The following is a 25123-nucleotide window of genomic DNA, read 5'->3' as shown; positions in this document are numbered from 1 at the left end:
TCCTTTTTTTTGTGTGAAAAAAAAAAATACATTAATTTTTTCTGATTATTTTGCGTTCAACCTTCTAATGAGAAGGCAAGTTATGATTGGTCGGCGTGTTTGCGCGTTGTCGCTGTGTGGGCAGCCTGTTTTTATATAGCGAGCTGTGATTGGTCCATTTCTCGTCGTTACCGTTAGATGGGCGGGTAATGTGCTTAGAGAACGTGCTTTGATTGGTCAGTGTTTCTCCTGGTTACAAGCGCTGGCTGAACGCAACAACACAGCCGCTCCTGCTGCAAACAGAAGGGCGATTTCAGCTGAGAAATGTCATGGACTGTAAGTTGACACCTTTTATTATTCAACCCGTATATTTCAGGCTATGTAGAAATGAATACTAGAGTTAATATTATGATTTGTGTTGTAAATTTTAATAGCGGAAAGTGTTTGTGTGTGTGTTGTTAGCAGAGAGGCTAATTATCGTGAACATCTGATAATATCGCTGTTTGCTTTTCATCTAACTTACATAAAACTAGTCAAGTTTATTATCCTATGTTTGCCCAAATAGTTATTATAAAACGTTATCGTTTCCATGTTATATCCATAGAGGAAGACTGAATACTGAGAATAAAACCAGAAACAACTTGTTCAGACCAGGGTTTTTATTGTTAACCATTAAAAAAAAAAAGTTCTGTTACTTGGAAAAAACTTGTGTAAACTGAAATAAAAAATAAAAAGAACTTAAATAAATTTTTGTTTTAACATTTCACTTGATGTACTAAAATAATTAAAACTTGAAAAAATGACAATGGTACACAACAAAATGACTTAAACTTAAATTAAAACGAAAAGAAAATATTAAAATAATAAAGTAATGCATAACACAAATTTGACATGGAGGAACAAAGCAAAAAATGATGATGATTGTAATCATAATCACCTCTCTGAATTGTGATTGGATGCGTCATGTGCAGTGGACACCTGACAGAAACACACAAGCTGCGTATTGAAATCATCTTCTTCCAAATCAAGAGCAAAACTCCTAGTTTGTTCGCTGTAAACCTTACTTACACTTTATCTTCTCTTCTCTGTCCGTTTTCTCTCTTCTCTTCTGGTTTCTCGCTCCTCTCTAGTATCCAGATGCTGTGATTGAAAGAAGATTCTGTAAGAGTCATCCTGTCTCTCTTCTTTCATGTCTGTGTCTCTTGCATCTTTCTGTTGTGAGGGTCATCTTTGCTAGTTGCATGCAAGAACAAGCATATAATCCAAATGACTCTTAATAACTCCTTACTTTCAATGAATTGTTCTAAAAGACTCACAAATCAGTCTTAGACTCAAGAGTTATTGGTTCACCCATGAATAAAAAATCAGCTAAAAATGTGCTCACCCATTCAAGATGAAGACGGATTGGGGAATTTCGTAAAATTTGGTGAAAATGCATCAGTGTCTCATCAATGGATGCTCTGCAGTGAATGGGTGCCGTCAGAATGAGTCCAAACAGCTGATAAAAAACATCACAATCATCCACAGCACTCCAGTCCATCATTTACTGTTTTTGAGAAGACAAAAGTTGCATGTCTGTAAGAAACAAATCCACAATTAAGAAATGTTTAATGCGCTTAAATTTGCGGAGAATTTCTGGTCTGAATCAGGAGAGAAATCTGCACAAATATAATGTGAGATACAACAGTGGATGGGCATTGTAACTACAATTATGGACTTTTGTAGGTGAAGGAGTTCTTTTCTCTGTTAAAATGCTTGCTCCGGTCACAGGTTAGTATGCAGAGTCAACAGTTTGTCCAACCTGTCATTATTTTTTCATATTTGTTGCTTTCTCAAAATTGCTAAAATAATTGTTCAGGAACCATAATAGTCAAATGAATAGGAAATTCCCTCTCCATCCCATTAGTCACCTCTGTTTCTCTGTGTCTGATATTGTTCAGATTGACTGAGAGTTGTATTGTCTGCAGGAGCTCAGGAGGAGCAGGGGAGGGAAACACTCCTCGGCTGAGGAGAAGCTGGATGAATATTTAATCAACATCCAACACAAAAACAGGTTTGATGACACCTGAACACAAACGAACAAACACAGGTCAGATAACGCAAAAATAGGTTAACTGTGTGAGCTCAGGTTGAACGTTATGGCTACTATTACAAGCACAGCAGGAATCACACGCAAACGCTTCTCGTCCATGTGACCTTCTACAAGATTAGAACCCTCTAATGAGCTGCTCTGATTGGCTGGAAACCCACTAGAGTGAAATTCAAACTGGCCGTGGAAATTTGTAGCTTTAAGTGATGTGTTGTCTTTGAACTCATGAATAACCAGCTGCCAGTGAAACCAAAGCTTGTCTTTCAGAAAGCTGAATTCTCTGTTGGGTAACACTCAAATCTCTACTTGTTTACGGTTTTATTAGAGATAACGGCATGCAAACAAGTCAAATGATTTATATTTAAATCTAAAACTAGTAATTAGTAAAATCTAGTAATATTACATTTATGCATTTGGCAGACGCTTTTATCCAAAGCGACTTACAGTGCATTCAGGCTATACATTTTTTTTTGCCAGTATGATTCATTACTAACAGTGTTGGGTATAGTTACTTTGGAAAGTAGTTAGTTAGGTTACAACGTTACCATCAATTAAAAGTAATCAGTTATGATACAGCGTTACCTATTCATAAAAGTAACGCGTTAGAGTACTCATGCGTTACCAAAAATTAAAAGCCGTTTGCAGCGGCTCACACATGACAGACACAGCCCCCGGCCCCTTTAAATGCACCTAGAAGTCGTGACTCCCGACAATGAATAACGTCAGTCATCCGACTAAATTAACACTGCAGGATAACAATAACAGGAAAGACAGTCAGCAATCGGCTATTCCACATAGCGTTTTATTTATTTATTATCACAGAATATATTATTAATCAAAATTCTCACCTAACATTACCCAGCCTGGGTAGCCTAGGCTACTGTATATTATGGGCACCACAAGATAACTCCTGATTTTTCTTTAACTTTAAATAATGCAGTTATCAAAGTACAAGTATGCTTACTTGTAAACACAACCTTAAACAGGCTCGCAGATTTAAATCAATTTAGAAATGATGAACAACCAGCCAGCCAATGATCTAACAGAAATTAACAGCTGCCTGTCAAACAAAAATGATAACAAACCGAATTAAATCCTTCACCGCCACACAGGCAAATGACAAATCGCTTAATAGCCGAAATAATTCTTATTAAAGTGTCACTCACAGTCACAAGCCTAAATTCGCTTTAACACAGTCCTCTTACATTTACTCTTCAAAGTAGTGATTAAAACGTAGCGTTAAATTTGAGGTAGAATTTTTGGCGGTCGACAGAAGCTTTTCACCAAAGCAGAGTGTGCATTTTACCGTTTTTTCGTTGACAAATTGAAAATAATGTGCATACTTCCATAAACCAAACGCTGTCCTCTCTGCTATCTTGCCAGGAGTTCGAAAAAAAAAAAAAAACACACACACACAGGGTCAGGCGCAGGTCACAGATGTATCACAGCCATTGACTTTACGATCACAGAGCTTCGGCTCCGCTGATACATCCGCAGGTGGCACAGTAGACCTAGGACTACTGTCTGACAAAAAGCAGGCTGCAGTCGGGATTTTCCTTTCCTTAAAATAACGGATTACTTTTTTTTAAAAATAACGAAGTTACTGATTACTTACGCACGAAACTAACGCGTTAAGTTACACATTTCAGGAAAAAAGTAATTAGAGTACTCTAACGCGTTACTTTGTAACCCGTTACCCACAACACTGATTACTAATATGTTTGTTTAAAATGAAATCTATTAATAAAATAGGGTGGGGTTTAGTGACAAGGCTTTTTATGGTTTGTCTGGTTAGGCTTGATATTCAGTTATTCACCTTTTTATTTTTTATTTTTTTTTAATCTGATTTACATTTAAATGTATTATTTAACATTTATTATTTAATGTTTATTTGTTTTTTACTATTTAATAGTTATTATCCTAGGGATTCTTTATCAAGCAAATGAGCAATAATAGCTGTTAATTATATATTAAATTAATAGCATTTTTAAAGAAATGAATACAGAAAGATGCATAAAATTAAGCAAAATGATCAGTAAAGACATTTATAATGGTACAAAAGACTTATATTGCAAATAAATGCTGCACTTGAACTTTCTGTTTCCTCAAAGAATCCTGAAAATCTAATGTATCACGATTTCCACGAAAAATGAAGCAGCATGACTGTTTTAAACATTGATAATGATAAGAACTGTTTCTTGAGCAGCAAATCAGCAAATTTTTACCAATCCTCATGCACGTGTTCAAAAATGTAAGCTGGTAAATATACATGTATATTTCTCATGGTTAAAAGATTTGTATTTAAATACCTGTATTTAGTGTGCCTTTCTCAATGTGAGCCAATCAGCTAGTGTGTGTGTTTAACGTCCTCTCTCAGGGCTTTGAGAAGACTGCAGAGGAAGGACCCTCGCCAGACAGAGCTGGAGCTTCTGGAGCAGGGCTTCAATCTATACATCAACGGTGCTCATGTCAGCTCCGCTAATGCTCCTCAGAACAGCCGATCCAGCAGGAAAACAGTCCAGCCTTCACAGAGAAACACACACACTTCAGGTACTCACTCACCCTACACTGACGTATGAGCGCAGGCTTCCTGTGACGTCTGAAATATAGCATCCGTGTCCACAGATTCATCCAGAGAGAGTGAAGAGAAGTGTGCGGTCGATCGACAGAAACAGAGGAGCCACACGGCGCCTGAGAAGACACAGAGACGACGATGGATGCAGGTACACACACACACACACACACACACTGTCCAGTTACTGCTAATGGCTTCACAAATCACTCTTACTATCACAAACCCCTAACACTCATTCCACTCCATGAACTGAATTTCTTCCCTTTCTGTTTCTTCAGTATGGCACTGCATTTTAACTTTATGCACATTGCTGTAGGAATCTGTGTACATCTGCAGTGAGAGAGGCAAAAGAGTGAAGATTTCCCCAGAGCACAGATACTCCCATGACTTTGAGCCGTGCGAGAGTGCAGATATGGAGGTGAGAGTATGTCTCTATGAATGTCCAGTTTTCATCTCGGGATAATGTTGCATTAGTTCTCGACTCCGACCAATCTAGATTAATTACAGTTTATAAGCTCCAACCTCCAGCTCCACCTAGCAACTGTGATTCTTACTTTTTAGTATTTTAAGGTGAGTTCATGTAGTAAGGTATTTTTAAAAACACGTGAATCCATTATGAGCATTGCCATGTAATATATTCTTTCTGACTTTAAAAACATCAACATTTATATTTAAATATATAAGAGATAGACAGTATATTTTGTGTGGTAAGGTAACACTACAAGGTTTCACAAAAAGGATTTTTCTTCTTCTTCTTCTTCTTATTACTTATTTATTTATGTATCTAATTTTTTTTATTTTTGTCTAATTGGGCCAGTAATTTAGATTTTCATTTAACCTGTTGACATCTTTACTGGTCAGAAAATATGAGACTTTTTATTCATATTATTTTTTACATTTGTTTACATTTTCATAAATGTATATTTTATCTATATTATTTCATAAAAAGATATTATTATTTATTATGCTTTTACACACATATAATAATTCTTCAAATGGTAATAATTATGCACAAAGAAAAGTAGCAATAATATCTTGATTTATAAAGTTATTTTAAAAACAGAGAAAACTCCAAATTCCTGTTTTGTGAGCATTGCCATATAAAACTATTTCTGAATTTCCAATATTTCATAATTATGCTAATTTTGTATTTACATGAGGTGTTAAAACGTCTTTATGGCAGTCTGCACAAAAAATTTGTCACTAGCACATTGCATTGTGAGATGCTCCGGCACACTTGGGCAAATGTAGTGTGTCATTTGGGTATTTAGCGCATTTAGAAAATTGTGTACGTTGCACATGCTACATCCTGCTTTCTTTGAGAACTAGTATTTAGTATATCATTCTGATCCCCAGACCAGTTTTAACACCTGTAAAACCTTGTGTTTGTCTGTCAGTCTGCTCACGATGGCAGTAAAGCGTCACGTTCTGTCGCCCTGAGGTCACGCAGCGAGCCGGAGTCTGTCGACAGGGTTCTTCTAAATACTGACCAGGTCAAGGTGAGGAGGAAATGTCACTGGTATGATTACACTTGAGGATAGACACAAACATTGCATTGCTCTTAAAGGGATTGTTCACCCAACAATCATGTGAACAAATCTTCCTACTCCGTGCTTGACCAGTGCTTGTGTGTTTAAGGCACTGCGACGCAGCCTGGAGGTGAGCGTCAGACGCAGCGATCGAGACTCAGCCGGAGAGGAGTCGGAGGAGGAATGGATCGAAGAGCAGATCGAGAGAGAGGAAAGCAGCGACAGCCTCCCTGACCTCACACTTCCTGCCCAGCCCACAAACCAGCCAATCAGCAAGCAGCTCAGCCGTGGTGACCTCATCATGCTGGAATTCAGCTCCCCCTCGCAAGGTAATGATTTCTGACCGCAGTCTCAAAGTAGGTTCTTTTTTCATAAACAATAATATTTCTTATTTTGTTTAATATTTTTAAATAATTTTTTATTTATTCACTAATAATACTTGATGATTAAATTAAATTTCCCGCCAAGTTGCACGAGTCTAGTTCTGTTCTTGATTTCTCAACATGATGATGTTAGATCAGTGAAAATCAGTGGTGATTAATATATATGTTTTTGTGTGTGTGTGCAGGTGGGCGTAAGATCGAACACTGTCTCTCAGCTAAAAGAAAGGAGAACGTGGAGTCGTACATCTCTACCAAACCAGTGACGGTCAGGAGAGCGACAGAGAGAACATCTGCTAGCAGACAGGAGAAGTCACGTACGTGTACTCACACTGAAGGTCATTGCACACGGAGTCTGAAATTTTCATGTGTTTTTTTTTTTATTCATTTTTTTTATTCAGTTTCCTAAAAATTCATCACTGACCGAAACCTTGCACACTTGCACGCACCTTGCATAAATTAAAATGAAATTAAATGTATGCATTTAGCAGACACTTTTATCCAAAGCGATTTACAATGCATTCAGGCTAACAATTTTTTCCTAACATATTGCATATGAATTAATTAGCAAAAAAAATGCAAACAGTACTAAATGGAGTCTTCAAACAGTGAAGAGGATTTTGCTGTCTTCTTGCTTCTTATTGGGTCCATCCAATCCTGAGATTCCTCCTGCTTATTTAAGAGGGGGATTCAAAGTGTTCTTCAGGATGTCAGTGGCTAGCGATACTAGAGCCACATATTAGAAAGAAGAGCAATCATTTCTGTGAGGTTGATGAGGGAGGATCTTTAGTTTTTTGTGCTGCAAGACGAAGTAGATGACCTTGACAATCCCCATTCTGGATTTTTGCATTTGCTTGTACGGTGGCTCTGAAATGTCTCAAAATGATTGCTACGGATGTATGTGTAACCCGATCCAATTTTTTTTTTATGATGAACGAAAGTTTCAGAGTGCAGTGTGTAAACGTGATTGACACAGTGTTGTATTTATTTTTCTACATGTGAAATTTGGGACTCTGTGTGCAATGACCTTTACTCGTTATCAGTGAATGCTTCATTAACAGTTTATAGAGAAATATATATATATATAAAGTAACATCTTTAACATTTTTAAGTTTTGATATATCTACTCTTGGAAATTTATAAAATATCTTCATTGAACATGATCTTTACATAATATCCTAATGATTTTTGGCATAAAAGAAAAATGCATAATTTCGACCCCCACAATGTATTTTTGTCTATTTCTACAAATATACCCCAGAGACTTTCAGACTGGATTTGTGCTCCAGGGTCAGATATGATTTGTTGTCTTGTAGGGCCGTGCAGTCGTGTAGAGCGCCCCCTGTCTGCGGCTCGTAAGGTGCAGGAGGAGCCAGATTCGGAGGAAACGGCTGCCAGTGTGTTTCAGGCTCTGCAGAGAGAAAACTCACCGCTGTCGAGAAGCACGACCCAACACACGCAGGTAGAGCTTCACTTACAACACATCAGTTACAGCACATAGAAAATGCTTTGTCATACTCCAACATAAATAATAGATAATGGAGTCTAATTAAAATTATTAAATGTCTGCCTGCATCTTCTTGTGGTGGAGGACAATGATGATGATGATGATGATCAGATCCGGGTTATCAAAGCTATGCGGAGAATCTCTCTCATGGAGCCAAGGTATACAGTCCTAAAGCATGTTTAATAGTGTAGTGGAAGCTGCTTTAGAAGTAGATAAATGAGGTTAAAAGTTTGGGTCCGTATGGTTTATTTTTTGTTCTGATTTCCCAGGTTGCATTTATTTGATAAATATAATAGAAACAGTTGAGAAGTGAAATATTATTGCAGTTTAAAATAACTATTTTTAAATCTGCATATGTTTCTAAAATGTCATTTATTCTTGTGATCGAAGCTGAATTTTATATGCTGATTTAGTTTAGATGCTGTTTTGTGGAAAACAATATGCATTTTATTTTTCAGGATTATTTGATGAATGGAATTTTTGAAAAACAACTGGATTTGTTTTTAATAGAAATCTCTTGTAACATTAAACGCCTGTCCTGTCATAAATAGAAATATTAATTCCTTAAAAATAAAGTACCTACCCCAAACTTTTAAAAGCAATGTAGTGTCATTTTTGTGTAGATTTACAATAAATAAGTCACAAAACTATAGCACAACATTATTATATGATAATGAAATGATAAACTGCAGAATGCAAATAAATGGTTCTGTTTTTGAAAAGTTTAAACACTGTTTAACACTATAACTATCAGACTTTTTCTCCGTCTGTCTCTCAGGCAGCAGAAGTGTTTATTAAAGGCTCTCGAGAGGATCGATGCTGATGGTCAGTCTGATGTCACGGACAGCAGCTTCACTCTGACTGTGAGTGTATCTGTGTTAACTGTACAGAAGACAGGTGACCGATGAATCAGAAAAAACAACAGCTGGAACCATCATGGCTTGCTTAGTTTACAAACCGCTAGTACAGTGGGGCTCAAAAGTTTGGGCACCCCTTGCAGAATCTGTAAAAATGTGAATAATTTTCAAAAAATAAGAGAGATCATACTAAATGCATGTTATTTTTTATTTAGTACTGTTCTGAGTAAGATATTGTACATAAAAGAGATTTGCATTTAGTCCACAAGACCAAAAAAATTGCTGAAATTATTAGAATAACTCCATTCAAAAGTTTGTGAACCCTTGGTTCTTAATACTGTGTTCTGTTACCTGATGATCCTCGACTGTCTTTCTGTTTTGTGATGGTTGTGCATGAGTCCCTTGTTTGTTCTGAACAGTTAAACTGAGCAGCGTTCTTCAGAAAAATCTTTAAAGTCCTGCAGATTCTTCAGTTTTCCAACATCTTTACATATTTTAACCCTTTCCATCAGTGACTTCATGATTTTGAGATGCATCTAATCACACTGAGGACATTTGAGGGACTCAAACACAACTATTTTAAAAGATTCAAACATTCACTGATGCTCCAGAAGGAAACAAGATGCATTAAGAGCTGGGGGGTGAAAACTTTTGAACACGATGAAGATGGCCAAATTTTTCTTATTTTGTTGAAATATAATTTTTTTCCATTTAGTTCTGCCCTTCGTAAGCAACAGAAGATACTTGTATGTTTCCTGGAAAACACAAATTAGATCAAGGTCAATTTACCTTGATCTTCAAATTCCAAAAGTTTTCACCCCCCAGCTCTTAATTCATCTTGTTTCCTTCTGGAGCATCAGTGAACGTTTGAACCTTTTTTTTAATAGTTCTGTTTGCGTGGATGGGGTTATTTTTGTCTTTTGGACTAAATGCAAACATCTTTTATATTCAATATCTTACTTAGGACAGTACTAAATAAAAAAATAACATGCATTTAGTATGATCTCTCTTATTTTTTTAAAAATGATTCACATTTTCACAGAAGGGTTGCCCAAACTTTCGAGCCCCACTGTATGTCTTTATCTGACTAAATCTTTTCTGGTTACGTGACAGGAGGTGACGCCCACTCTTTACGTTACAATGGAGATCCTGTCAAACTGGGGTCACCCGGGTCAAGTGGGGCTCACAGAAGTTCAGTTCTTCTGTCGACAAAATCGCAAACTCTACGTGTCTCCACATGACCTGGACATTCGCAACACGGACCAGCCGGGGAATCTGTCTGCCCTCGTCAACGGAAAAACCAAAGTAAGTGAGGAAATCACACTACTGCAGAACAGAGATAATAATCAATGCAAATAATTAGCATGTGTTCCACATCTGTGTGCTTTTAGACCACAAAAGAGCGTCATATGTGGACTTGTCCATTCCATCCTCCTGTCCAGCTGTATTTTATCATCAGGAACGTGGAGCGAACTCCGAACTTTAACATCTCTCGGATCAAAATTTGGAATTATAACCACAGCCTTAATGTAAGTACAAGCTGATCGATAAAACAGTGTTTACTGAACGCAAGAGCAGCACATCCGTCAATCCAAACGATCAGTTCAGTGTACATCAGCAAGAATGGTTGCTGACTTCCTGCAGATTAAGCACTTACAAAACACATCAGCGAGCCAGCTAATGCGCTTGCTATTTAAAACTTTCTATTTTACATATTTATATGGATGTTTCCGACCTGACTTGATCTGCTCAAGCAATGCAACACATGCCAAGCAGCTGCAATGTGTGATGGGAATCATTGTGAATCTAATCATCTGCTGTTGGAAATTGTAGGACTGGGTTTTGTAGAACATCACAAGGACAAAGAGCATTTTTTGTAAAGGGATCCCAACTTTGGAATATGTTGCCAAATGAGTTTAAAGTGATACATGATATAAAGTCTTTTACATGCACGGTTGGCGTTGGCTCAAAATAGACCAGACTGGTACACATATTTACATTTTATATATGCTTTTAAACTAGTTATTTATTAGGACTGGGCATGTGGTTGTTCTGGATTCTGTTGGTAATGTATGAGGATATTGTATGAATTTTATTAAATTTTTTGGTAGGCTACAAATTTAGTCAATTATATTTGTGTTGGTATTTGTTTTAGAAAAGCCTTTTAGGATCAAGAGAAACAATAGTATTATTCTGTTAGTACTATATTAATAGTAATCAGTTTCTTTATTTAATTCATAAAATTTAAATAGTGGTAATTATATTAAATAATAATATTATTGGTATTATTGCTGTCTTTGTAATAGTAGTAATAATATTAATAATAATTCCTTAAAAAAAAGTACCTCCCCCAAATTTTAAACACAATGTAGTGTCATTTTTGTGTAAATTTACAATAAATGCAACCCAAAAACTATAGCACACCATTATTATATGATAATAAAATGGTTTTATTTTTAAAAAGATTTAACACTGTTGAATACCTATTAAATACCCATTTGTTATTTTACAGTATAATTGTGTTATTTCAATATTGATCAGTTTCTTAAAGGCAACCAGTTCAAATAAATCTTTATAGCAGTTAAAGTTAATCTTACCTGGTTAAATGAAGGACTTTACGAGAGGAAGCTTGGGAGGAAACAAAGGACCAAAATTGTTGGGTCTGAATGAAGAGTTCTTTAATGTTCATCTGTGGGGGGAAGATGTGCGTCAGAAATTGTGAGCAAACGCCAGTGTAATGTAAATGTAATGAAGAGCTATTGTGCTCTCTTGCCCTATATGAAGATATCAATTCATGCTAAACAGAACAAATGTGTGTGTGTGTGTGTGTATGTGGAACAGTTGGAGATTAGCTGCAGGATTATCTGAGTTTAGCTCCCCCACACACCGCTCTCTGTCAGTCTGATCACTGCACTCGTCTCTTTACACACTGACTGACTGACTTACAGATACGGACGGGTTCAACGGTAGGGACGGACTCTGTCTCTCTGTGAGTGTTGAGATAGCGCTGTATGGATGTGCCTCCTGGATCTATTTCATTTCATTTCTAGTCTACAGTATGTAGTGTTGGCTGACCCAAGCATCACTATTAATATAGGAGATAGAGCTGTGTTCAAATAACTCACAAGTATTAGACTTTAACTTGCCTGCTCGTTTTATCGGTGTGCTGTAACTTCTCCGATTTAAGACTCGCATGCATCTTTAACAAAAAAATATGTAAATATGTATATGTGTGTGTATATTCTGTGTGTTTCATGTTATTTTCAATATATATATATATATGTGTGTGTGTGTATAGGTGTTATTTTTTTGTGTTTTTCATATCATTCATCTCATTAGGAGCAGTATTAGTAGTGTATTGTTTTATGGAAATTCATGTCATGTTATATAAATACCCAGATGTGTTTGCACATTGCTATCACTCACATTTAATGATCTGTTTGAATATGCCTGTGTTTTTCTGACAGGATCTGGACGTCGGTGTGCGACACGTGCGCTTGTATGTGAACAGTACTCTGGTGTTCGAGGGTCAGTTGGAGAAGGGCTGTGGTAACCAGGTCTTTGACTACAGCAGCTCCATTGAGCTCCAGGAGCCACATCTCCCAGAGTGCACCTCTCCGAGCCCGGTCTCTTCAGGACACAGTCTGCCAGACTGCAGCCCACATGAGCCAGAGCCCCAGGAGTCGAACGCTGCTGTTTCAGTGTTAGAAACGAGCCAGGACAAATCTGACACAAGCTGTGTGGCAGAAATGCAGAGAGACTCTCTAGAGAGAGACGACTCGCCTCCTCTGGACCTCACGTTACCCGCCGGACGGACCGAAGCGATGAAGACGGTGACCACGCAGCCATCCTCCAGTCGGATTCCACACTGGCTCCAGGAGCTGGATCGAACTGCGGCAGACGAGGCCGAAGCGTCTCGAGATCTAGAGCGTCCTCAGTGGCTCCAGTCACAGAATACAGCCAAACACAAACACTCGGTGCTGCCTGACATCTCGTGCAACCCTGTGCGCTCCTGCAAAGAGGCCTCCAGCAACAAAGCCCTGCAGAGGACAGCGTCTGCCGAATTGAGTTCTGATTCACTGGACTTGGATCCCGATCTGGGACTGAATCGCAGCATGCGGACGGAGCAAGAACCGCACATGGAGCAGCACTTAAGCGATCGGTTAGACCGGGGTTTGGACCTGTGTGGTGAGCGGTTTGAGAGGACCGAGCGGCCCATCAGTGGCAGGAGAGGTTCAGCACGCTCTGTAAACAGAACACAACCGGACCGCAGCAGAGACTTCACCGCGACAGGTGCACTTCTGAACAAACACTGCACTGAACATATGACAGAGCTTCTGAGATCATCTACTCATGCTTTTCTGGTATAATCTTACCCACAATCTCAATTGCTAGGCAGGATTGTGGCACTTGGTTCTAGGACTAGGTATATATAAAAAATTAATAATTGAGTAACTTAAGTAACCTTTAGTGCATATTAAGCCTAGACTGAGTGATTGGTGCAGTTTTGACAAAAACTTTTGAAACAAATCACAATTAGGTTTGCATTATATTGCTATTGTGTAGTAAAACCTACAGTAGTTCTCAAAGTGGTAATAATAATGACAACCATAATTCTAATTCTACTAATAATTAAGAGATATTATATATTATACAGATACTTTTCCATCACTCTTCTAATTTATTCAGGATGCTTGTTAAGTTGTGCAAAAAATAGTTAATTGTATTTTTATTTTTATTTAATTAGCAGCACTTTATTCTCCAAAAACATTTCAATATTTTTTTTTGTTAATTAATTGTTATATTTTCATTTTAATTTAATTACTTGCACTTTTTGTTTTGACGACAAGCACTTTAAGTTGAAAAAGTAAAAAGTAATTATTTTTAATTTAATCACATTTTGAAAGATTGAACTGTTAAAGTTTTAAAAAAATACATATTTATATATTGACTTTTTTTGATAAATCAGTTTTACATCGTAAAATAATTTTAGGGGGGAAATATGAATGATATAGGACTAACAAACACATGGGAAAAAGACCCTGAGACCAGGAAAATTATTGAAGACATGAATGCTTATCTTTGTAATGTTTTGCCTCTGAAATGGTGTGAAACTCCCACTACTTTCCAAGAGACCAAATCTAATTCCGCACCTCTTCTTTTTTCCTGTTGATATCACGTTTCACATTGAATTATGTCAGAAAACTGAGGCAAAATAGGTTTTCAGTAGAGAGTTCAATAGGTGGTTTCATGAATTTTATGCTATCTTAATAAACCCTGCATACTTTCCCATCACCAGATGCAGCTTCTCGTACTTCCCCATGAATTTATGCACATTTGTAGTTTATTTATGACTGCTTATTTTGATCTGTTTCTTCCTGCCACAGAGCAAAGCAGCCCGGCGTCCGTCTGTAACAGAAGACCGAAACCTCACTGGTGTGAACCAGACGACCCGTTGATGGAGTCCTGGGACTCGCTGACGAAGTTTAACCAGAGTCAGCGAGGGCGGATCTCCAACATGGGGCTGGAGGGAGATATTTTTGACGAGTTTGTTCAGCGTCAGTCTCGTCTGACACCCGTCTCCACCCGACGGCCCTCTGCTCCGGCTCTCCCTGATTCTGACGAACCCGAAGACGACCCTCGGGACGAGGACTTCGAGATCCCGGTTCTCCCGCAGGGTCGCCACCTCGTCATTAACATCCTGTCCACGTGGGGCGACCGTCACTACGTCGGCCTCAACGGTATCGAGATCTTTTCCTCCAGCGGTGAGCCGGTGACCCCGGTCCACATCACGGCTGACCCGCCTGACATCAACATCCTTCCGGCCTACGGGAAAGATCCACGCGTCGTTACTAACCTGATAGACGGAGTACACCGGACGCAGGACGACATGCACCTCTGGCTCGCCCCGTTCTCTCCGGGTCGCAAGCACGTCATCAGCATGGATCTGGGCGGTAGATGTTGCCTGGCCATGATCCGAGTTTGGAATTACAACAAGTCTAGGATCCACTCGTTCAGAGGAGCGAGAGAAATGGAGATGATTCTTGACGGTCGTTGTATATTCCGAGGAGAGATCGCCAAAGCTTCAGGAACGCTTTCAGGAGGTACGGACCAACATCACGTTTCTTACTAATTATGGGGTGCTGATGCCGAAAATAGTGGCACTTTCTCAAGAAATATTGCACTTTTGCTTTTGACAATCTTACAATTTGTAATATGGATCAGACTCATGTTATCCATATTGATCCTGGAATTAGTTGGAATTAATATTAAATATATATAAAAATGTTATATAAAATGTATAAATAAATAAAAAATATATATTTTATATAAAATGTAAAAATAAAAAATATATTTTTTTAATATATAAATATACAATTGTATAAATAATATATATACAATTTTGCAAAAAAAATATATATTTAAAGTATTTATTAGTATATTAACTCTGCATCATTAAATTTAGAGATTTTAGGCTTTATTTGCAAAACAGCAAAGCAGATTTTTTTTTAAAGAAGCAAAGCTGTGTAATTGATTATTACATCATTTAATGTTAACTTGAACTTCATCACGGTTTAACGTTATTCAGCGCTGGATCAGTTTGGCGATACGATCCTGTTCACCACGGATGATGAGATCCTGGAGGCCATGGCGCGGTATGATGACACGTTTGGGAGTGAGATGGAGATGGGCGGGGCGGGTGTGGAGGAGGAGGAGCTACAGCGGCCGCGGACGGCTGACGGTGAAGGAGAGGAGAGACCGTTCACACAGGCTGGGTTCAGGAAGGAGGACACACACACACGCGTATGTGATGCTGCCTCTAAAGCGCTCTTATTGTAGATCATTTGGGCTTAATGTTTTTTTTATGAAAGAAAATATTTTAAAGATACATTAAATGAATCAAAAGTGACAGTAAAGACATTTAGAGCGTTCCAAAAGATTCTATTTCTTTTGAACTTTTGTATCCATCAAAGAATCCTGAAAAAATGTTTTCATGAAACATTAAGCAGCAAAAGCTATTCAACATTGATAATAATCATAAATGTTTCTTGAGCAGCAGATCAGCATATTAGAATGATTTCTGAAGATCATGTGACACTGAAGACTGGAGGAATGATGCTGTTGTGATTTGTGCTTTATTAAACCATATACTTGACATTATGAAAGAAGAAAATAAAATGTACCGTATTTTCCGGACTATAAGTCGCACTTTTTTTCATAGTTTGGCTGGTCCTGCGATTTATAGTCAGGTGCAACTTATCAAAATTAATTTGACATGAACCAAGAGAAATGAACCAAGAGAAAACATTACCATCTCCAGCCGCCAGAGGGCGCTCTATGCTGCTGAGTTCTCCTGTAGTCTACACTGAAGACATAGAGCGCCCTCTCGCTGCTGTAGACGGTAATGTTTTCTCTTGGCTCCTGGGTCTAAATGAATGCGACTTATAGTCCAGTGCGACTTATATATGTTTTTCTTCATTATGACGTATTTTTGGACTGATGCGACTTATACTCAGGTGCGACTTATAGTCCGAAAAATACGGTATACAATTTTTAATTAATCTTTTTTTTATATATATATATATAAATGGGCCCTATATAAAGTTCTGCTCTTGTTTTTATGCAGTATTGAGGTCAAACAGTATGTGAGAATGAATGACGGGATGTGTTTTTCTTCAGATGGATCTGGACCCCATCGCTGCAGCTGAACTGTGTGCTGATACTGGAGACGCAACTACAGGACTTCATACTGGCAGTAGTGAGTAAATTTACACAACTAAGTGTATGTGTGTGTATAAAATGCAGAAAAAATGCAGTTTATGTCTCTTGGTAATATTTCATGCATTTTCTGTAAAGCTGCTTGGGGATGATGTGTAATGCACAAGTAAACACAAATGGGATTGAATGTTTGAACTCTGTTTCTCTCTAGTTCTGCAGCTGAATCTGCTGTCGTCGTGGGGTGACCCTCACTATGTGGGTTTGACGGGGTTAGAGGTCGTAGGTAAGGGTGGCGAGAGTATTCCTGTTGATGTCTCTATGGTAACCGCATCACCTCGTGACCTCAACGACCTCCCGGAGTACAGCAACGACCTTCGAACTCTGGACAAGTCAGTGAAAGACACCTTCTGTGTATGAGAATTTAGATGAGTTTCTAATCCAGGTTTCTTCCTCTGTCAGGTTGTTTGATGGGATGAACATCACCACAGATGATAAACACATGTGGCTGATTCCCTTCACGTCCGGTTCTGATCACACACTCACCGTACGGTTCACTCAGCCGCAGACCATCGCCGGGTTCAGGATATGGAACTACAACAAATCTCCTGAAGACTCTTATAGAGGGGTGAGAGTAAAATCTGGGCTCTGCTTTTCTGGAGTGTGTTTTTTCAGTTCAACAGGTGTGTTCACTAGTGTTTTCCAGCACACACACCTCACGTGCCGTGTGTTTCCTCCAGTTGAAGGTTGTGCATGTGTTCCTGGACGGTGTGTGTATTTCTCCAATCGGTGGGTTTCTCATTCGCAAGGGTCCGGGGAATTGCCACTTTGACTTCGCACAAGAGATTCTGTTCATAGACTACCTACAGTCCACCCATAACAGATCACTCACTACGAGCAGGAAAAACACAGAGGACACACATGCTCACAGGTACAGCACGCTCTTGAAATTATGTCTTGACTCCACATGTCTTGACTCTCGTCTTGAGGGATGAAGTTGTTTGCCCGTTCTCTTTCAGGCGTGGGAACCGGAGAGATGAGTTGGTCAGTATGGACTATGAGGCTCCACTGATGCCATGCGGATGTATCCTCACTTCTGCTCACTATACGCTTCATTACAAACATCAGTTTCTGCTGTTGATTCATGTGTTAACACAAATTCAGCTGAACACTAGTAACATTATTAGTCATAAAGGTGTGGTCAGATTTCAGTTATCCATTAAAATAACTTTAAAAAATATAAAATATATATTTTTTGCCTGTATTAGATAAAATAATCTACTTCATTAGATAATTCCCTGTGAGATCTGACAAATAAGACGTATTAATGTGTGTGTGTGTGTCTTTGAGTGTATTTCATTCATTCTTCCTTTCATTTATAAATCTTTTATTTATTTTTTAATTTTTAATTATTTTTCAAAATAATCAAATCTGATTTTTTTTATCTGACTATAGAGAGAGGATAGATTCATGAATCAGAGTTATTTCATTCATATATATATATATATATATAAAATATTATACAGATCAAAAATAAAGATTATATAAATAATGATTTCAAATAAATATTCATGATTTATTTTAGAAATTATTATTGGTGTCAAACGATTAATCGCGATTAATCGCATCAAAAATAAAAGTTTTAGTTTTCATAATATATGTGTGTGTGCTGTGTATATTTTTTATGTACATATAAAAACCCACAAATGAATGTATATATTTTAGAAAAATGTTAGAAATATTTAACATTAAGTATATGAATATAAATATATACATGTAAATATTTTTAATTAATGCTATATGTGTGTGTGTGTGTGTTTATATATGCATAATTAATATACACAACACACACATATATTTTGTAAACAAAAACCGCGTTGAATCGTTTGACAACACTAGAAATTATATATAAAAGAAAAAAGTAATCATCTAACAATGATAATAAACTTTTGAAGAATTACTTTTTGCCACATTTGATTAAACATTAGCAAGTGTTACAGTTCATCAAAGCATTACAACATTTCCGTTCTTTGATTGATCCTGAGTTTTTTCCTCGACTGAGTGTGTGTCAGTTATCTTCCAGCTGCAGTTGTTGACGACGTGGGGCGACCCGTACTACATCGGCCTTAATGGACTGGAGTTCTACGACCAGAATGAGCAGAAGATCCCGCTCAGTGACAACAGTATCCTTATGAACACACACACACACACACACACACACACACAGAGCGATCAATCTAGGATCCACACACACAGCACTCAACAAGACTGAGACACTGTTCAGCTCGAATCATTCTCTTTAATATGTCTCACAGACATCGCTGCGTTCCCTGACAGCGTCAATGTATTAGAAAGCGTGTGTGGGGACGTCCGTACACCTGATAAACTGATAGATGGGGTCAATAACACACATGACGGGCAACACATGTGGCTCGCACCGGTGCTGCCTGGACTGGTGAGCACAAACTTTATCAGCTAAGCTCCGCCCCCTGATTACTGTTGTAACCCCAGACAAGCCTTACAGAAGATAATCTCATAGGAATCATCAGGACGTTACCATAAACAGTGTGATTTTTCAATCAAACCTGCTCTGAAGTGGTCAGAATCTGATCTTATTGTTGCATGTTTCCCAGGTGAACCGTGTCTATGTCATCTTCGACCAGCCAATGACCGTCTCCATGATTAAACTCTGGAACTATTCCAAAACACCTCAGCGAGGAGTCAAGGAGTTTGGGGTAAAACACACACATGCACACAAATTACTGTCATTTAAAGATTTTACTGCAAGTTCTCAGGTTTTTGAAAGACTCTTTTGTTCACCGACACTGCATTCATTTGATCAGTAATGCATTAAAAACAGAAATATTGTGAAATATTATTAGAAATTAAAATACCTGTTTCCTAGCTGAGTATATTATAAAGGTAATTAATTTATTTGATGCACAGCTGTATTTTCAGCATCATTCCTCCAGTCTTCAGTGTCACATGATCTTCAGAAATCATGAAAATATACTGATTTACTGCTTAAGAAACAGTTCTTATTATTACCAATGTAAAAAAAACATAATCTTTGAATAATGTTTAAGATAACAGCATTTATTTGATTGTGTTTGATTAGTGTTTCATTCTCTGGTCTTTCTTTATCGGATGACCTGAGCTCAGTCGTGTGTGTGTGTGTGTGTGTGTGTGTGTGTGTGTTTAGCTCCTAGTGGATGACCTGTTAGTGTATAACGGGATTTTAGAGAGTGTGAAGAACGTTTCACGAGGGATTCTGCCAACCCTGGATCCGGTTGTTCCTTACCACACCGTACTGTTCACAGTTAACACACACATCACACACCGGGAGAAGAGCACTATCATCAGGTACACACACTACATGTAATATTTCTCTGGTGCTTTTTTGTTGAAAGCAATTTGAGCAACTTTGTTTTTCAGAAATGTGGGTTTTTCCATTACGTCAGGCTGGAATTAACTTTTTTGTAAGCTCTATTTTTAAGATGAATTAAATACACACACACACACACACACACACACAGATGAATGTGAGCACTCAATGCCAAACCCAGAAAAAACACACACCCACACACACACACACGCACTACTGCTGTTGACTGACTCTGGCCTGATTATACCCTGGGCGTGATGCTAAACAGACCAGATGATGACTTGAGAAACAGAGTGTGTGTGTGTGTGTGTGTGTGTGTGTGTTTAATGAGCTGTATGAGAAGCTATGATCACTCTTATCTTCACCCATCCAGCCTACGGTTCACATTCAGGCTACATTTTTGTTCATGTAAACATGTCGGTGCCAGTGAAACTCACTGAGGAAATGTCTGTCGTTAAAGCAACCATGTGGAGGACCAGGATGTGAAGTTGACCAATGATAAACAAATAATTCACCAGCACAAGAAGAAACCCACAGCTGACCCAGGTGCTCACAGGCATCACACGTTTAATTAGCTTGATTAGTTGCTTTATGTGAAACTAATATAAAAAACCTTTTATTTTCAGCTCTACGGCCCAAAACCTGCATGACGGACGTGCGGAAACACGGAAAGCAGCGATACTGAGAGAAAACAGCAGGCTTCAGGGATTTTGAAAGCAGGTTTTTTTTCTTTTTCCCCTTTGGGAATATTTGGAAAACTCAGTAACCTCAACACACACACACACTCAAACTGTATCATAAATCTGTATATTTGTTTTTGCTATGACGTTGTTGTATTATATATTTTATTTTAAGTAAGTGTCCTTTGACCATGTCATGTGATTCTGGATGGAAGTTAATGCATAATACCATGCACACCAGTACTTTAGATTTTTCACGTCAGATACACTCATGATAATCAGAATTTGTAGCTTGTATGTCCTGCAGCCATATTTAAACAGTCTAATTGTCGAATATATTAGTAACATTAAGTGTTTACAATATTTCAGATTTACACCGTCTTTCACAGTCCTTTCAAAACACTTTTACAAATATTATGCAAATACTGCCAGTTTACCTCATATTAAAGCCACTGTAATTATTATTAAATATCACCTATCTCTTTATTGTTTGTCCCTATTTTCATTTGAGTATCCCATTTTTATATGCAACTTTACCTTGAAAGAAAACTTCTTAGAAATGGTCATTTATTATGACTAGGTTCAAACGGTTGTTCTGATTTGATGATTATAATAAGATTGTGAGTCAGTCTTAAAATATTTCTGAGTTAAGTTTGGACGTGGCATCAAGGTGAAACAATGTTTGGAAATTAATATTTGTTGAAAACTTACTCGCTCTCAGTTTAGATGTAGATGAGTTTGTTTCTTTATGAGAACAGATTTGGAGAAATGTAGCATTGGATCAGTGTCTCATCAATGGATGCTCTGCAGTGAATGGGTGCCGTCAGAATGAGAGCTGATAAAAACATCACAGTAATCCACAAAATAATATTTGCTTTCTCCAGTGAAAAGTCATTCCTGGAATTACAAGAGAAACTTTTTGACTGGAGGAGGCGTGATTATAGACTTATTAGCAATTATTATGTATTTTGGCCAGATGAGAAGGTTTAAAGTTAAAACGTCTAAATGGATTTGTTTCTTACAAACATGCAGCTTTAGGTTTCACAGGGTGTAAACTGGTGGACTGGAGTGGTGTGGATTGTTTCTGGATTATTTTGATGTTTTTAACAGCTGTTTGGACACTCATTCTGACGGCACCCATTCACTGGTGGGCAAGTGATGGAATGTTACATTTCTCAAAATTTGTTCCAAAGAACAAACGAAGGTGAACTTATGCAGTGTTTTCTGTACAACCCAGCCATTACGACTGTAACAGCCAATTTTCTGCTAAAACCTTTTGGTTTTGTGTAATGTGCATGCATTGGATGCCAAGTCAAAACTCCATGAAGCACACCACAAAAGAATCACATTTCAAAGCCTGAGAGATTTTAATGCAGAATCTGCAATACTTTCATATTAATAAGGAATGACGTTAACAATCTATCTCATCCTGCAGCCTTACAGGAGCATTATTGGACAAACATTATTAAGGCCCTGCTCGGCTGGGGTGAGACGATACCACAGACAGATGCGTTTCGGTTCCCTTTTGCCATCTTCAGATCTTTCCTGGAAACGTTCCATCTTCCCTCTGGGTGTCCCATTTCTCGATCTGAGCAAAACACCAAAATGTTGAGAGTAAATGATCTTTAAGCACAATTCTGATGTTTGCATCGATGGGAGAAGCAGGAATGTTTACCCAGGAAAGAGGACAGAGAGATTTGTAGACCCTCTTGTACCAGTCACATGGAGCTGTGTCCACACCTTTGGCATCCAGTGCTTTTTGGCAGCGATAATAATCTATACATGAAATAAATAGATTCTTATAGATTACTGTGTTTTTTTTTACATGGTACCATAATATTTCTAAAAGGTGAATTGACAAAAAAAAAAAAAAAACATTTTCTATTTTGCATTGCTCTATAAAAAATAATTAATTAATTAATTAATATGAAAATAAACTTTTTTAACATTTTTACTATGTATATAATTTATTTCATATTTGGTGTAACATGTTTCCGAAAGTCTCACCAAGGCTGCATTATTTGATTACAAATACTCAATAATTTGAATACATTTAAAATAATGAAGTAAAATATTTATATGATTATTTGATGAACAGAAAGTTCTAAGCATAAGGGTTTGAAATAGAATTTATTTGTAACATTATAAATGTCTTTACTCTCACTTGTGATGAATTTAATGCGTTCTTCCTAGCGCTGTAAAATCGATTAATCATGAATAATCGCATCCAAAATAAAAGATTGTGTTTGCATGTGTGTGTAATAAACATATAATTAAAAATATAAATAAAATGTATACTGGATGCAATTAATTGATTTGATAGCCGTAGTTCTTACTGAATCAAAATATTTGTTATTAAAAAAAATAAAGTTGACCTTAAACTTTCCAACAAAAAAAAAAAGTTTCTAAAAAGACAATTCAGATGACTGACATAAATTCCCTTAAAATGTCGACCCACCTGACCGTCGTTCAGTGTTTATTGCACTACCACAGAACTTGCTGCAGTGGATTACTCGCACTTGGATACTCTCTAAATAATGTGTCCTTTAAATGCCTCACCCAGATAGTTCTGCCAGCAGTTTCTGGTCTGGTTCTGGTTCGGGAAGCGGGCGTCGAAGGGCGCCGTGCGGTACTTCTCCAGCTTCTGCTGAATGTCCTCGGCCATGACTCGCGCGTGTCCCTTTAAGACATCATGCAGATTGAGATAACCGCATTCTCATGGAAAATAAACCCCATCTATGACGCCCTACGAGGACCATAACGGCATAACACCCTCCTATAAGTATATCGACATTAAACGAACTTAAGTAAATGCATTTTCATTTTCACCAATAGATCATTGATTTATAGCACGCTGCGCAATGCCAAGAGATATTTCAGAAAAATGCCCATATATGTCCATAACTTTACCATATACGGACCAGAGTGCACTTCATTTCAACATGAAAAAAAAAAACATGAGTCACTACTGTATTTATATTAACGTTTGTTCTAAATGATACAGAGGAAAGGCCGCGCGCGCTGTGTATGAGCAATAAACTCATTCATTAATTCCATTAGGATTACAAGCGCACATATGTATTATGTTTTATATTATATATGTGTATGGTTATATTACAAAATGTATATGGTTATTCGTTTAGGTTTTCAAAAAGATCCAAAATAATAGATGCCTTCGGCATTGAGATCATCACATTGTTACACACTTTCGCTTTTACAATGAGAATCAGTATCAGACTTCACGGAGAATAATGCATGCATTTGAATAGAACGCGTTAAATTAGCACAGGTAATGAAAGCATTATTGTCCCATTATGTGTTTTACCTGTCTGAGGCGGCTGGCTGCTCAAAGTGACTTTAGTTCAGTGACAGACAATCCTCATTCACTAGCTGTGTGAGATGGTTAGTGCACTTGAGCGCTGGCGTGCAGTCCTTTACTCACGGTATGGCGGACCGGGTCACATTGAACCGACTGAGATGCGATGCCTTCTCACACACACCCACACACACACCAGACGCACTCATATTAGCGCATGTGCATATACACAGAAATACAGCAAATACTTAGCCATATCATGTATTTATTATAAGTGAATTCGTGAAACCTTCAGAAAAGCAAATCATGTCACATCCGCATAGAGCACGTGCACAACAACAGGTTATTATTTAACCGGTGGATTGATAACCAGCTGGAGAGATGTTTGTGACGTATGTCCCGTTTTGTTTAGTTACTATGTGTATTATTATTACACCTTGTTTGTCTAAACATATTGATTGAAATATTATTCCCAAAACGTTCTGGGAAGGTTCTCTCTCAAAGTTATGTAAACAGATTATTTTGTTAACATGAATAGAACATTCGTTCAGAGTCCTCTCAGATCGTTAGAACCAAAACGCGATTTAAACATCGTGCATGTAACTTTTTATTTCTTCTCAATTCCGATTTTTAAATGTTGCTTGTTTTAGAACGTTCAGAAATAATGATAAAGTTGCATGTGCTCAGTCAATAAATAGCTTCAAGGTTCACACACAGGGCCCTTTCTAGGAATTCTGGGCCCTGACTGGTGCTCTCCGTCTATTAACTGTAGAAATACAATGGAAAGATGTTTGTGGGCATATGACCCCGCGGACGCTTCGCATCATTCCCAGCTAATGCCCTGCTGCTGTGATAAATGGAAAGTATTTTGCATGTGAAGAGTGTATTGGCATGCAGCTCAGGTGTATCAAATGGCAACACCAGAAAGATGACCATATTCATACAATGGTCGGCTCTTTGCATTGTAAGTTAGTGAACGGCATTTTAAAGAACTAGGCCTACTTCATAACATGTCTAGTACTAATAGCTATAGCATGTTGTTACTGTGATAACATGTCAGAAACATGATGTTTGTTGTGTCTGGGTACACGACGGAGTTTTCCGTTCTCT

The 25123-nt window shown here is 37.7% G+C and overlaps 2 protein-coding genes and 1 long non-coding RNA gene across 4 annotated transcripts; 1 reads left to right on the top strand and 2 right to left on the bottom strand.

Annotated features, from left to right (window-relative positions):
- Positions 1–215: 215 nt before the first annotated feature.
- Positions 216–21183, top strand: katnip (katanin interacting protein). Of its 2 annotated transcripts, XM_026200571.1 has the most exons (27): positions 216–315; positions 1947–2032; positions 4446–4618; positions 4694–4791; positions 4960–5061; positions 6041–6142; positions 6282–6501; positions 6741–6869; positions 7869–8014; positions 8144–8217; positions 8838–8922; positions 10030–10221; positions 10308–10445; positions 12384–13209; positions 14304–15020; positions 15506–15720; positions 16597–16675; positions 16847–17024; positions 17095–17260; positions 17373–17563; positions 17652–17716; positions 18705–18815; positions 18948–19087; positions 19266–19367; positions 19835–19995; positions 20478–20563; positions 20644–21183. In XM_026200571.1, exons 1-27 carry the CDS (start codon positions 304–306, stop codon positions 20700–20702), a joined length of 4653 nt encoding a protein of 1550 aa, XP_026056356.1. In that variant the 5' UTR covers positions 216–303; the 3' UTR covers positions 20703–21183. The 2 variants fall into 2 exon arrangements, with proteins under 2 accessions (XP_026056356.1, XP_026056357.1); XM_026200572.1 differs by lacking the exons at positions 216–315; positions 1947–2032; positions 4446–4618 and having other exon boundaries at positions 4922–5061.
- Positions 792–4514, bottom strand: LOC113042061 (uncharacterized). Its single transcript, XR_003275529.1, has 4 exons — positions 4378–4514; positions 1890–2044; positions 1364–1554; positions 792–1119 (listed from the first exon to the last, which is right to left on the bottom strand). It is a non-coding gene; the product is annotated as an uncharacterized LOC113042061 (long non-coding RNA).
- Positions 21184–22040: 857 nt separating the features above from the next.
- cox6b1 (cytochrome c oxidase subunit 6B1) lies at positions 22041–24179 on the bottom strand. Its single transcript, XM_026200627.1, has 4 exons — positions 24023–24179; positions 23257–23377; positions 22373–22473; positions 22041–22285 (listed from the first exon to the last, which is right to left on the bottom strand). Exons 2-4 carry the CDS (start codon positions 23360–23362, stop codon positions 22232–22234), a joined length of 261 nt encoding a protein of 86 aa, XP_026056412.1. The 5' UTR covers positions 23363–23377; positions 24023–24179; the 3' UTR covers positions 22041–22231.
- Positions 24180–25123: the final 944 nt, after the last annotated feature.

This window comes from Carassius auratus, chromosome 24 (genome assembly GCF_003368295.1).
Source record: "Carassius auratus strain Wakin chromosome 24, ASM336829v1, whole genome shotgun sequence".
Classification (NCBI taxonomy): domain Eukaryota; kingdom Metazoa; phylum Chordata; class Actinopteri; order Cypriniformes; family Cyprinidae; genus Carassius; species Carassius auratus.
Note: the sequence above shows the minus strand (reverse complement) of the source record. Positions and strands in the feature narration are given on the sequence as shown.

Coding starts and splice junctions, on each gene's coding strand:
- cox6b1 (XM_026200627.1), bottom strand. CDS start 23,362: ATGGCCGAGGACATTCAGCAGAAGCTGGAGAAGTACCGCACGGCGCCC. Junction 22,474..23,256: donor CTGCTGGCAGAACTATCTGG/GTGAGGCATTTA, acceptor TTTCATGTATAG/ATTATTATCGCTGCCAAAAA. Junction 22,286..22,372: donor CTCTCTGTCCTCTTTCCTGG/GTAAACATTCCT, acceptor TGTTTTGCTCAG/ATCGAGAAATGGGACACCCA.
- katnip (XM_026200571.1), top strand. Junction 2,033..4,445: donor AACATCCAACACAAAAACAG/GTTTGATGACAC, acceptor GTCCTCTCTCAG/GGCTTTGAGAAGACTGCAGA. Junction 17,261..17,372: donor CTGAAGACTCTTATAGAGGG/GTGAGAGTAAAA, acceptor TGTTTCCTCCAG/TTGAAGGTTGTGCATGTGTT.